This window comes from Stegodyphus dumicola, chromosome 3 (assembly GCF_044657685.1).
Source record: "Stegodyphus dumicola isolate Sdum_Otavi_A_Nest chromosome 3, ASM4465768v1".
NCBI lineage: Eukaryota > Metazoa > Arthropoda > Arachnida > Araneae > Eresidae > Stegodyphus > Stegodyphus dumicola.
In genome coordinates, this window is record NC_140770.1 from 142,605,375 (window position 1) to 142,619,665 (window position 14,291).

The following is a 14,291-nucleotide window of genomic DNA, read 5'->3' on the forward strand; positions in this document are numbered from 1 at the left end:
TTGAAGAATCTTCCGTTTTGTTATTTCCTCAGTCGGATCCGTGAGTAATTCATCTTTGATTCGAAATTTCAGTTTATCTGCTTCATGGTTCCAAATATATCCTAACAAAGTGCTATTCATTCCGTCTCCATTAAACTTCGTATTTTCAGCTGCATTCCAAATCGCATGTAATTGGGCGTTATTGCTCCTCCACTTTCTCATATTGAAACTAGCAAGCATCATAATTCTTTTCACATCTTCATAAATTTCTGCAGCTTCTTCTTCATCATCTGTACCATGAATCAAATCATCTACGTAAAAATTTTCTTCAAGAAGCTGACAGATCTTCGAATATTGTGCTTTCAACTTTCTTGCGTGATGCTTTATAGTTGCTGCTAGTAAAAAGGGGCTACAGGTTGCTCCAAATATTACACGCATCATTCTTAAAATCGTCGGTTGCTCCTTTTCCTTTGAAGTCCAAAGAAATCTTACTGCATTTCTGTCCTCAGGCTTCAACAGAATTTGTAGAAAAGCAGCTTCGATATCTGCAGCAAATGCTATTTTGTGTTGACGAAATTTAATTAGCAAATCTAATAATTCAGGGTTTAAATTTGGTCCTGAATGTAAGCAATCATTTAAAGATAGACTGTCATGAGTATGCGAGGAAACATCAAATTCGACCCTTAATTTCGTAGAATCGTGATCTTCTCTGATTACACAATGGTGTGGCAAATAATAGATGTTTTCTTCAGAATTCTTCGGAGCCTTTTCAGCTATTCCTTTATTTAGATAATCTTCAATTACCCTTGAATACTTGTCATAAATTTCAGGATTTTTCTTAAACCTTCTAAGTAAACTGTTCCATCTGTTTAAGGCGATGTTATAATTACTACCCATTTTGTTCATATTGTCCTTCCAAGGTAATGAAACTTCATAACGATTGGTTTTATATTCAATAGTTTCTTCAAATCTACGCATAACTTCAGTGTCATTTTCATTTGCTGAATAGTCATGTATTCCAATTGCATCTAAATCCCATAGCCTTTTTAGAGCTGCACTAATTTCCAAATCATGTGGATGTGAAGTATTCTCAACAACATTCATTACCGTAATTCCGGAATGAAGTGTAGAAACATTACTTAATGCTTCAGTTCCGCTTATAGTGTAACCAAATAAGGTTTCAGAGGCAACAAGACCCTTTGATAATCTTTTAACTTTTCCAGTGACTATTTTCCAGTAATAATCATTACCAATTAATACTGATATTTGAGAGTTATGGACACCTATATCTGTAGCATCAGCAAGTCTTATCGAATTTTCCTTACAATAATTAAGTATTTCCTTTCCTGGCATACCAATAACAGCTTGATTTATTTCTGGAGTTTCAAGAGCTTCAATTATTATTTTCCCAGGTCCACATATATCTTTAAGAATAACCTTAACCTTTCTTAGCCTTTTAACTGTAGGCTCAGTAGAGCCGAAGGTGTAAATCTGAAGTTCTTCTTCCCCCACAACACTTAATTTTAATTGTTTTGATACTTCTGTCAGGATGAAAGATTTATGAGAGGCAGAATCGAAAATGAGTCTTACATTTTTTCTTCTATTCTGACCTAAAGCTATTGCATTTGCAGTTTGTAAATAAACCCTATTTTTGTTATCTCTTTCCGAAATTGACGCCACCACTGTGTCTGTTTTAAGCTCACCTTTACTTTCCCGTTTATTTTCAAATTTATTATCATATAAAATAGTATTATGCCTTAATGAACATAAATCACAGCGTATATTCGAGCTGCAACGGGCAGATGTATGAGACCTACGAAAGCATAAATAGCATCTGTTAGCCAATTTTAGATTTTTTCTTTTTTCCTCAATTGGAATTGCGCAATTTGAAGTAGAATGTTTCAAAGATTCATTTTCTATCTTCCCACAAAATATACAATCGGCTCTTGATGTATTCGTATTCAACGACGCAACTGCTGGAACAAAATGTTTGTTATTGAAGGCAGTATGATATTTCTCACTTTTAATAAGGTCTCGCGATTGATGTTTATGTTGTTCGGTTCTAATGTTAAACTCGGAATAGTTTGGCGATGTTTGGAAAAACGTACGCTCTCTGCTTTCAACTTCCTTCTTCAGAAATTCCAAAATGTTAATCACTGTGGTTTCTGTGTCAGGGGTTAAAGATCGATTAAACTCTAAAACCAATTCGCTAGGAAATATCCTCATTAACAGTGGGCATAACAAATAGCTGTAAGAATTCGAAGTAACGTTAAGGGAATCAAGGCTTCTAATTTCAATTTCTAAGCTATCATATAAGTTACATAATGTTTTAATATCATCTATTTTTTTAACTGGCTTTAAATTCAGCAGACGATTCATATGTGCATTTATTAAACTGTCCTCTCTACCAAACCTTTCTTTCAGAATATTTATTGCCTTAGCATAATTTTCGGCAACTAACGGTAATCCCTTTATTGACATTAAAGCTGTGTCCGTTAGTAAAGATGTGAGGTAATTAAATTTGTCTACATCCTTTAAAGCAGAGTTATTATGTATAGCAGATTCGTATTGAGCCCAAAAACTTTGAAATTCACATATTTCGCCTTTAAATTTATTTATGGTTAGTTTCGGAAGTTTAGCGCCATTTGTATTTGTGTTCTCTACCGTATCTATAGTAGCAGAATTATATGGCAACTCATTTAATTTAACACATTTTCTATTTCTAAATATTCTACTGATCTTCGATTTACACAAGGTAATTTTATTTTTATATTCCAAGCTATCCTGTATTTCAGTTTCGTACTCTTTTTCATCTGTTAGGATAGATTCGATTTCAGAGTTCAATATTAGTACATCGTTTTCATTTTCATTTAAGATGGATAAATCATCTTCTAATAAATCAAATTTAATATTATCCGATTCTATTTCCTTTTCCATTTTAGCTATCAGTCGTGTTACTGATGCTCTTAACATTCCTCGCTTCTTTTTTAGTGCTTTTAACTTATCCATCTTAATAATCAATATTCAATCACTAATCGAACAATAATAAATACTTAAATCACAATATATCTAAAGATCACTGTTATCTCGGAATTTTGGCACCATGTTGTAACTTATGATCTTTTTTCTTATTCTTATTATTTACATTTAACAACATTGATAAGTGAAATTTTGCTTACCTTTCTTAATAAATATCCAGGAAAGCTTGGAATTCCTTTTCATTTTTATCACACAGAAGCTTTATTTACAGCTATGTAAAAGAATTGTATGCTTACATTAGAACATTCATCATGTTTTTTTGGTTGCCACTACATCTATCTCAAAAATCCGCAATGCGGTAAGAAAAATATAACAAGCTAAAAGTAAAAAACGCTGCACCCTCTCGTGGCCAGCTACATAAACTGTAACACAGGGCACTTATAATGGCTACTAAGTAAACCTTCATTTACACACCAGTCAATTAAAGCTCTTTTCCCCTTTCGCTTCAAAACGTATGGAAACTTCAAATTAATCTTACTACATTCGGCCATTCTACCGTCTAAAGAATCAAACCAACATACACCACAATAGCTCTTACAAAACGTCCTGGATTCAAAATTTCTCAGAGTCATGCACCCGATTACGTCACAATAGGATTTTCATAACATTCAACTACTCAGGCTACCATAAATGAAACAACAACTTGGCGATAAATCAAACAACAACTTCGCCATAATACAAGGGGTACCTTAAAGTCTACTCTACCCACATTTAGGTAATGGGGTGACATTTTGTGCCTTATCAGTGTATTTTTGCAGCTTTTCATTGAAGGATATGAATAATCAGACAGCACAAATTTTTACTGATGTTATCTTTAGTAGAAAAGTGTACATATTTAATCAGTAGAACAGAGTGAAATCTAATGCAGATATTTATTTTCTTCTTTCTTTCAGATCTTACTAAAGAAGTACCACTGTATTCATCTGTTGATGAAACAGATTATCTTTTTGACAGCCAGCCAGATTCTAGTTTACATATTTTAAGCAAATCTGGATATCATAAGCAGATGGTGACCGATAGTCAAGAGAATGCTACTTATATTCCAACTCCAGTTGACAGATGTGTAAAACCTGCTGGCATTTTGAAGACTAATAGTTCTAATGTAGATAGGCCTTCAACTTCTTTTGTGCCTGAATATAAACCAACTCCTATATCTAAATTGAAAGAGCTTAATATATCTCAAGGTGTTTCTAAGAGTGATGAGTACACACCTGATTATTCTTTGTCATTGCGTAAAAAGAAGAACATAGAGGAGTATGATCCCACTGAAGTTAAATGTGTTGTTAAGAAAAGTGTTACTTTTATTGATGAACCAATTGAGTCTGCTGCTGGAGCTTATGTTCCTCCTTTTAGTTCTGATGATGACTTAGATGATTCTGCTAGTGCTCCAAAATTTAGTGATGATGACATTGATGAAGAAATTCCTCAACGTCCAAAAAAGATCGATCCTGTTAAAAAAGAAATAGATGTCTCTGAGAAAACTGAAGAAACTAAAATTGATAAATTTTCTTTAGTTGATAAAATATTGGATGAGACAAAGAAAACAGAACAAATAATAAATGCTTTTCGTAAACCAGCATGCCCTCCAAAACAGAGCATTGTACCTAAAGAAAGTAAGACTACATTATCTAAAACAGCTCTGTTAAAAAATAAATCAGTGGTACCATACCTATTTGAAGACACCGATGAAGTAGAAATTTTAAGTATTAAAACTGCCGAGTCAAAAGAATCATCTGATTCTATAAATTTAAAAACATATCCTGATACCTCAGTACAAAATAAAGCAGATGATATTTCAGAAGGTAGCCTTATACAAATTTCAGAGTCTATTGAATGTACAACTGAAAAACCCAAATCTAAAAAGCAAACTGATTCATTAGATAGAAAAAGTAAAAAGTCAGAAAGTGATAAACAAAATGAAAAATCTAAAAAGCATTCAGTGTCTTCTAAAAGTAAAAAATCTTCAGATTCTGCTGATAAAACAAAACTTAGTAAAAAGATATCTGATAGTAAAAGTAAGTCTTCAAGTAGTAAAAAATCTAGTTCGGGTAATAAAATTCGTGATTCGGAAAAGAATAAATCATCAGATATATTATCTGATAAAAAGCATCAAAATAAAAATGTATCTAATTCTCAAAAAAGTGAAAAGGTTAAACTTCAGGATGAAAAAGTTAGTAGTAGTAGCATAATAAAAAAAAGTAAGCATGGTCACAGTAAAAAGGAATCAACCAATTTGGACACAGGCTCAAAATCAAAAGATAGTGATACCAAAAAAAGAAAACTTGAAGATATTGACCATGAATCTTCTAGAAAACATAAATCTAAAATTAAAAATGTTCCTGTGTCTTCAACAACAGCAAAAAAACTTAAGGCAGAAAACTGCCATAATAGTGTTGATGAAGAAATGGATACATCTGTTATCACTGTTTCCTCCTCAGAATCTGAATCAGATCCTAATGAAGAATGCTGGAGGATATATAATGAGAATTTTCCAGAAAATGTAGATAATTCTGCTGGCTCTGATAAAGAGGTTTGTTTGAGTCGTTTTCATAACTAATATTTGTAAAACTGTGCCTTATATGTTGGTTATTTCTAGCAGTAAATGTTTGTAAAATTTAGTGACTAAACATTTTTGATTTTCTAAATAAAATTTTGAATGTAATAAAAAAATCTAAAAGTCTATATTAAAAAAAGAAATTGCTAAATATTTGTAAAATTTAATGGCTAAACATTTTGGCTTTTCTATATAAAATTTTGAATCTAATAAAAAATCTGAAAGTCTGTATTGAAAAAACAAAAACAAATTGTTAAACTTTTCATTGCTTTTGTTTTTAGTATTTCGTTTTAATCTAGTTGGGAGTGCCACTGAGCTTTAATTGTGTGCAGTGACTTGTATTTGTTTTTGGACAAACTCGCCAATGGCTGAACAATAAAATTGCTGAATGCTGGTTTTACGACCTACATTTAAATCATGGGAAATAGGCTGGGAATTTTTTATGGTTTTCTCCATAAGCTTTTAGAAAGTTCTCCATGGAAGTATCACTTTCCTTTGGCAAATAGCTTTCCCATGCTATTTTCTGTTTCAAAACTTCCTTGTGGAAAAATTTAGAAACATTCCTAAAGTTAATTTTTTCAGAACGTGCTAAAAATATTTTGCTTAGTAAAATACTCAGTGTATTGTTAATATTTAGCAAAAATATGCAAACAGGCCATTTAATATTTAATTGGATATCCTTTAGCTATAAAGTATATTTTTTGTGCTCTGTAGCATAGTTTTTTCATGTAGAAATGCTCAAAATTTCTGAGTAAAACTTGCTTTCATTTTGCACATTTACAGAAATATGTTTCTTTGTTCTCTTTTCTAGTTCACTTCATGTATGTTTAGTGAGGGTTCAGTTCTGGAAAATGTGGAGAAATTTTGCTAATTTGAGGGCAGTTGTATATTAGCCATAATCAAACATTTAAAATTTTATGTTGAGAATCATTATCATGATAAAACTTAAATGCATGTTTTATTTCAAATTGTTGCACTGATATTTTCAGATTTTCATTCAGAATCTTTATATATTTATGCTGATCTGCAGTACTTTCTATAAATTTTCATCTTTAAAAGCAGCAGAATATCCTTGAACTATTATGTATGCCTTCACTTCTGTATGTATTAATAGGCAATACTTTTTTTTTATTTAGTTAGTTATTTGTTAAACATTGCTGTAGAGTAATTTGTCCATTAGATCCAAATATATTAAATATTAATTTATGTGCAAATATCGGTATTTTTCAGTTTCACCGGCGAGGCCCACCAGCGGCTGAGCGGTAAAGTTGCTGAACACTGGTAGTTCGAATCCCGCAAACGCGCTGGCTGCATGGGTGTTTTCGTGGTTTTCCCCATGTGTAACGTGTATACAAGCCAGTTTCCCTTAGAAAGTCCTCCACGAAGGCATTTCTCCCCTTAGGCAGGTAGCCCTAGTGTGCTTTGCCATAATTAAATAAACCGCACCGTTTAGCCGGCGCAAATCTCGGCAAGCAGACTGACTTTATTGGTGTCAACAAACAGTATACATATAAAAAAATGTTAGTTCTAAGATTTTTTTATTTTGAAGGCATAAACATTTTAATATGGTTTAAAATTTTGTAAGATGCCAATAAATAAAGACAATAAATTCATCAATTCATCAATTTGGAAAATGACATTAATTTAAGAATTTACTATGCTTTCATGGTTCAACATCCTGATTCGCCGGTTCATTTCACGTGACCCCAAGATATCTCATCTCACGTAAACTACGCTACAAAAATCTAATTCTCTCAATAATTATGTACATTAATTTCAAGTTAAATCTTATTTTGGAATACAAGTTTAAATGCAAGAATTGTTTCAATTTGTATGAATAGCTTACTCAGAAATTATGTAATGCTTTACTTTGCTGGTGTATTCCATTAGAATTGATGAATTTAACCCTTGACATTGCATTTACTACATTTTCGTCTTCGAGTGAGTGGTGTGATTGCTTCCTAATTGACTTAATTACCATGAATGGTCTTAGGGCATACAATTGAACTATCTGGTAAAAATGCTATGTAATTTTATGCCAGTATTGATAAAAACTATCAATCTGATAAGAAATGGCTGCGACTTGATTTGAAAATGAGGCGTAAAAGGTTACCAGTGAGGATATTCCGTTTGGCATCAGTTGTACCATTACTGCTGACTTTATCGCCTGCACCGGCAAAACGGAAAAGTACCCAAATATCTTATTCTAGTATAATAAATCTTTCCCATGAATTTTCTAACACCAGATTTAATTTCTTGTTCAAAAATAATTTTATTCTTCCCATTTATCTGTTATGTTCTTGTGCCCAGATAATTCATCTGGAAGTTTCAGATTTAAATTTTATTTGCTTGATTTTCTACAGCATAAACCTCCATTTCCTTAGTGTCAACTTAAAATTTGGTTCTGATTACAATTTTTTCAATTGTTCCATGCAATATCCATTGTTTCATAACATCAAAGAAATATAAGTTCTTAATATTAGCAATTTTTGTGATGCTTCTAGTAGTATCACATTTAAATTGTATAATTTCTAATAGAATTTGTAATTACTTTGTAACATCTTGCCATTTTCACTTGAAATTTGAAAGTTCTAAAATATTCTGCTGAAGAATTTAAAAGTTTCAATCTAAAGACAATAAATCTTAAAATATATTATCATTTAAATTCAAAGCGAATAAAACAAAATTTCTCAAAAGAAGTTTTGAGCATCTGAATCATTATGCAGATTCAATTGTAGTATTTTTTAAATAAATTATTTCATTTTAAGCATTTTGGGGGGGGGGTTACATGTTATGCATTAACAGTGAGAGGTTTTTAAATATGTAAACAATGTTGAAAAATCTAAAACCAGTTCTTAATGTTTCGAAGATATTTTTTACAAATAAATTCTAAAAACATAATTATCCAAAAATATAGTGAGCCGCTGTGTATTTTATACTTTCAAAACGAAATCTTATCAACAACAGCAGCAAATCCAGTACATTATTATTTCAAGCACTAGGAAATTTTGTCTATTCATTCTAGAAAAATAAAAAATTTAGGTTTAAAACTTTAGTGCTGTCATGCTTTAACTGAGATCACAAATTTGTATCTTTTTCATTGCAGTCACATAGGTCTAATGCAATTAAAGGTTTTGAATCTCTTTATTATATATTTATATGTTTTGGGAAGGGGCGGTAGTATGCTGCATGGAATTTTCCTTTCTTTTGGTTGAAGAAGAAAGCTCCTTAAATATCTGCAATCTGGCTTTAGTTTTGATTAGATCACCATGATTTATTTTACTTCAGATATTTCATATTGAAGATTTTATTTCATTGTCACCTAATCATTTAACTTTTCTAAAATTTGAAAGAAGATTGAAGGTTGTTTTCTGAAATTTAGAATAAAATTAACATGAACTTTTCATACTGTCCAAGACATTATAATTTCTCAGAATTAAGGTATTAAATATGAAAATATGTGTACATGATTATCAAGTATGCTATTATTCATTTATTATGCAACTAAACTTTCAGATGTCTCACGTAAAATTTCTTCAGTTGAACTTTTGTAGCTTTGGAATTGTAGCTCAACCAAGCTACCTATAGGGGGAAGTAGTGGAAGGGTCTCAGGGAATGAACTTATGCTGCGGCAGTTGCCTCTGGAACCCTGGAGAGTGTGCATCACTTGCAGCATGAGTGTGTATCATTGACCTCGGTTGAAAAGTGGGAGAGGCGAAAATGGAGCAGCCACTTGAAGCAACGCTATGTGATTAAGTTTTGCGTGCGGCTAAACAAAACTGCCACAGAGACTCTCGGTATAATTGAAGAGGCCTTTAAGGAAAAAACCATGTTCCGTGCACTGTTTTTCATGCGGCACAAACATTTCAAAGATGGCCGCGGGAATGTTGATGATGACCGCTCTGGGAGGCCATCATCAAGCCGAACGGATCAAAATGTGGAGAGAGTGTGGGAACTAAAAATGACCGTCGTCTTAGTACTAGATTAATTGCCGATGAACTGGGACTTGGTCAGAGTATGGTGTGAAGGATTGTGACGGAGAATTTGATGATGCGAAAAGTGTGTGCCAAACTAGTGCCAAGACTTTTGTCAGTGGATCAGAAGAAACGGCGCATGACTGTTTGCCAGGAAATGCTCCAACAGTTGATTGTTGATCCAAACCTTCTGCAGAAAGTAGTTACTGGTGATGAGACCTGGGTCTACAAGTACAATTCTGACTTGAATGCTCAAAATGGCATACTGCTTCCTCACCGAAGCCCAAGAAGGCTCGCATGAGCAAGTCGCGTGTGAAGTGCATGCTGATTGTTTTTTTTTTTTTTTTTTTTATGGTAAAGGAGTGATTCACAAAGAGTTTGTTGCTCATGGACAGACTGTCACAGGTCTTTTACACTGGAGTGCTCTGCTGCGTCCACCTGGCAATCAAGGGCGCTTGTATTCTCCACCACAACAACGCTCCCGATCACACGTTGTGCGTCACTGCCGAAGTTTTAGTCAAGTTCAGCGTGACAACACTGTCACAGCCACACTACAGCCGCGACTTAGCTCCAAGTGACTTTTTCCTCTTCCCTCGAATCAAGACAGGCCTAAAAGGGAAGCGATTCAACTCCATTGGCGCCAACCAGCAGGCTTTGACTAGAGCCCTTGACACCATGATGCCCGAGGCCTTCCAGAAGGGCTACGAACAGTGGAAGACACGCTGGCAATGCTGTGTTGATGCTAAAAGATCATATTTTGAAGAATTTTAGTCCGCTGTACTTAAATGTCCAATAAATTTCTAGTTCTTGAAACTTTTGAATCACACCCTGTTTATTAATGATCACACTGTTATGTAAATAACATTTAAATAATAAATTAGAATGTGGAAAATTATCTGCAATTTTAATTTTACAATTGGATTATGCAGTCTTCAGCAAGGTTGGATTTCTTACAGGACAGTGGGAAAAACTTGAAGAAAAGGAAAGGCCTGGAAGATACGTATAAGCAATGATTTATGCATAAAGTTGCTAAAAGGGATATTTTTACTAATAAAAGTTTAATGTATTTAAAAATAAATGTTTTTTTATTTCTGCAGTAACATGCAAAATAATTAAATAATTTCCCGCCAAAAAATACTGGAAAGTGTGGTTGAATTCTTATTCGTTTGCTGATGATATTGATATATTGTGCATATAACACAATTGCGGTGTTTGAATACACTATTAACACAGTTTTTTTAAACAATTATAAGTTAGAATAACTATGAAATCTTTATTAATTTAGAAGTCAAAAAACAAAAATCGGCGTTATATTTGCAAATTTTAAAAGGACAAGTTTCGATGGTTTTACCAAACCATCATCCTCAGCTGCCAAAGCGCAAATGAACAAAATAAGATGTATTTATTAGATAAGATAAGAATGGCTAGACAGGAGTTAAGGTACTGGCACTATCTTTTTTTTTTGTCTTGTTTTTTTTTTTTGTTTTTTTTTTTTTTTTTGTTTTTTTTGTTTCATTTCTGAGTTAATACTTGTTTGCTGTGTTATTTTATCTTAATTACGAGATCTTTATTTAACAACTTAGAGAGTTTGCTTAACACAAATAGAATACAAATCAAAGTTAACAGTTTTTACAAATATTTAAATTGAAGTATTGAAATAAAGAACTTACAAGATACTCTTTTATAGGTTTTAACAATCTTCAGGCTTTATAGTAGGCAATATTATCAGAAGTATATTCCATAAAAAAAGGTAACATGCTGAAAAGAATAAAGCACGAAAAATAATGCAAGTACGAAATATTTTAAGACTTCTGCTTCTTTAAAGAGTCCTCTCACTGATATATATCATTTGGTGCTCATTTGTTTTTGATGTTGCTGAGTTTCATTTATGCAAAAGTGACACTAATTTATTCTAACAGCTATTTCATTGAATTTCTTTTTTTGTGTGTGTGCCAAGCATGCTTGTGCAATAAGAAAATAAATCAGTACAAATTAAAATTTTATAAATGAATTATTTTTTAAATTGTATATTTAAATAATAGTTTTTAAGAATATTTCTTAGTTTTTAACATGTATCGGTTTATGCCATATTTTTTACTTTTTTCTTTGTCGAATTCTTTCTCCTCTTTCCTATAACCTTGTAGCACTTATTACAAGAAGTTCCACTCATTTTGATAATAATATAAAACAATTGTTGCACCTCTGCGTATGAACTTGCATTTATGCATGGAATTAGTTAAGTAATATGTTAATTTGGTTTTTGACCACTTGAGCACATACGTTCCTTATCATTTTTACTTCAGTCTCAGAAAAGATAATAATTCCTTTTGAAATTGCATTCATTTCTTGTACTGTAATATGAATTAAGGAAGAAGAGATTCAATATGAGAGATATTGCCACAAAGAAATTGGCAAAATAAATGTTAAGTCCTGTGATTATACAAATAGTGAACACTTATAGAATGCATCCTTATATAAAGTTACATATGAATAAAAATATAGGTATAATAATACAAAATAAATTTCTTACATTTTTTCCTAATTGCTTTTTTCTTTTGATGGGTTAATTTGTTGTAGAAGAAATTTACAAACCTTGGTATGCACTTGTTTGTAAACTAAAGCAGTGCTAATAAAAATGTATTTATTTTAAAATGAAATGTCCTGTATTTCGTTTGTTAGGATTCATCAAAAGAAGCAGATTCAAAGTGCGAGGATCTGTTGATTCGGAGGAAACAGCGCTTTGCACATGCTGCTGCAGCTTCTTTAAAAAAGGTACTTTTGATATTATAATTGCATCATTTGTATGTATAGAAGCTGTAGAACATAAAGTGAAAACACTCATGATCACCATCTCTGAAAAAGGGACTCGAATTTTAGAGAATATAATACTGAGTATCACTGATAATCTTGTTTTGATAGCAGTCCCGTATTGACCAAAATCATCTTTGTTGTGGTTACCTTGCAGGTTTCGTTAGGATCTTTTTGATGAACACTTATACTGAAAATAATGCAAAATGATTTTAAAGAGACTTCTCATACAAAGATATTCTATGTCTTCATATGGCATAGCCTTCATTTAAGCAAAATATACACTCCATCGTTGAACATAACTTTCGAATCAGACATACATTTGATGGCTTCCTACTGTGAAGCTGTTTAATGAGTTCTGGCTTTTTTTTTTAATTAAATAGTTTGCCATTGTTAATTTTAAGATATCATTTCTGTAAACATCTTGTAGCCTTCTGTGGATATCAGATTGTTCGCAGCCTTCTTTTGTTAGGAACTCAATGATAGCTAATTGTTTGTACTTCACATTAATTACTTATTTGCAATGAAAAAATTATAATTGCACATTTATACAGCTGAACAAGCACTCCAGTAACATGGAGTTTGAATGATTTATGTCAATTAATGAAAAAAGTTAAACCAACCATCATCACTTACAGTATGGTCCTTGTATTATGGGACAGCATGGTAGTAAAATTTTTCTAAACATAAGAAATATTCTTTTTGGTTGGTAAACATGTTGGTAAACATAGGATTAAAATAGAATGACATACTTTAAAAATATTGTAGTTACAATATTTACTTTGAAAACAAAAACACTTCTATAAGCTATGAAACCAACAAATTTAAGTGGCCAGTAGGCAGCAGTGTCATTTAAAATATGCTCAAATAGATTTTTGTCATTATTCCAGTGTCTTCATGTGAATCCACACAAGAATTAAATAAATGATGGCTAATAAGTTGGGATACACATCTTTCTATAAAAAATTGTTTAGTGTATATTGTTCTATACCAGAAAAGGTTCTTTTGCCTATTAAAGTTCTGAAACATGCAATTTATATTTTCCCTCGATTTCTGCAAATTTCTCACTATTCTGAATATAAATTTATAAATGATAATTGTTTGTGTTTACATAATTAATTAGAAAGTTTATAATGATATATATATATATATAAACTTAAATTATCTAAATTTATTATTAAATTAAAATAAAAGCAAGGCAATTCCTCTATAATATAATAATTGCAGCCGTGTATAAGAGGTTTAACACAATATCAAAACAAATCCAATTAAAGAAAGAATTCATAGTAGAACAAACATGTAAAATAAAAATACGAAAGGTAAAATATACAAAATTTTACAAATAAAAATTAATCTTCTTTCATTGAAACTCCAATTCAGAACTCATCATTTGAGCTTTCAGTTTTATATGAATTTTAAAATCTTGAATAAAAATTTGATGAAATCTTTTTACTGTTTTTTATTTTAAATGGTCCAGGGAAACAAAACATATTAAGTGACTTTTGTGAAGCTTTAATTCATTTTTCCCTAATGAGTTCTGAATTGGAGTTTAAATGAAAGGAGATTAATTTTTATTTGCATAATTTTGTGTATTTTCCTTTTCACATTTTTATTTTTCAAGTTTGTTCTACTATGAATTGTTTCTTTAATTGGATTTGTTTTGATCTTGTGTTAAACCTTTTATACATGGTTGCAATAATTATGGTATAGAGGAATTGCCTTGCTTTTATTCCAAGTTAATAATAAGTTTAGATGCTTTAAGTTTTTTTTTTTTTTTACTTCAGTCCTGCAGCTATAGCACAGGACGTGTTTAAAAATTTTTTAATGCTCATTTTTAGGCTATTTTTATATTTTGTTGTGTGTGTATATATAATATACAGTTAAAATAAACTTCTTCCAAAATTATAATCAGATTTAATTTTTATACATTTTCATAA

The 14,291-nt window shown here is 31.5% G+C and overlaps 1 protein-coding gene across 1 annotated transcript in view; it reads left to right on the forward strand.

Moving 5' to 3' along the window:
- Positions 1–14,291, forward strand: part of LOC118191845 (RNA exonuclease 1 homolog) — an 82,656-nt gene that overhangs the window by 10,197 nt on the left and 58,168 nt on the right. Inside the window, exons 2-3 of the mRNA XM_035362702.2 lie at positions 3,912–5,548; positions 12,226–12,318. Of these exons, the coding sequence (XP_035218593.1) occupies positions 3,912–5,548; positions 12,226–12,318 (1,730 nt within the window). The remainder of the gene's footprint in view (positions 1–3,911; positions 5,549–12,225; positions 12,319–14,291) is intronic.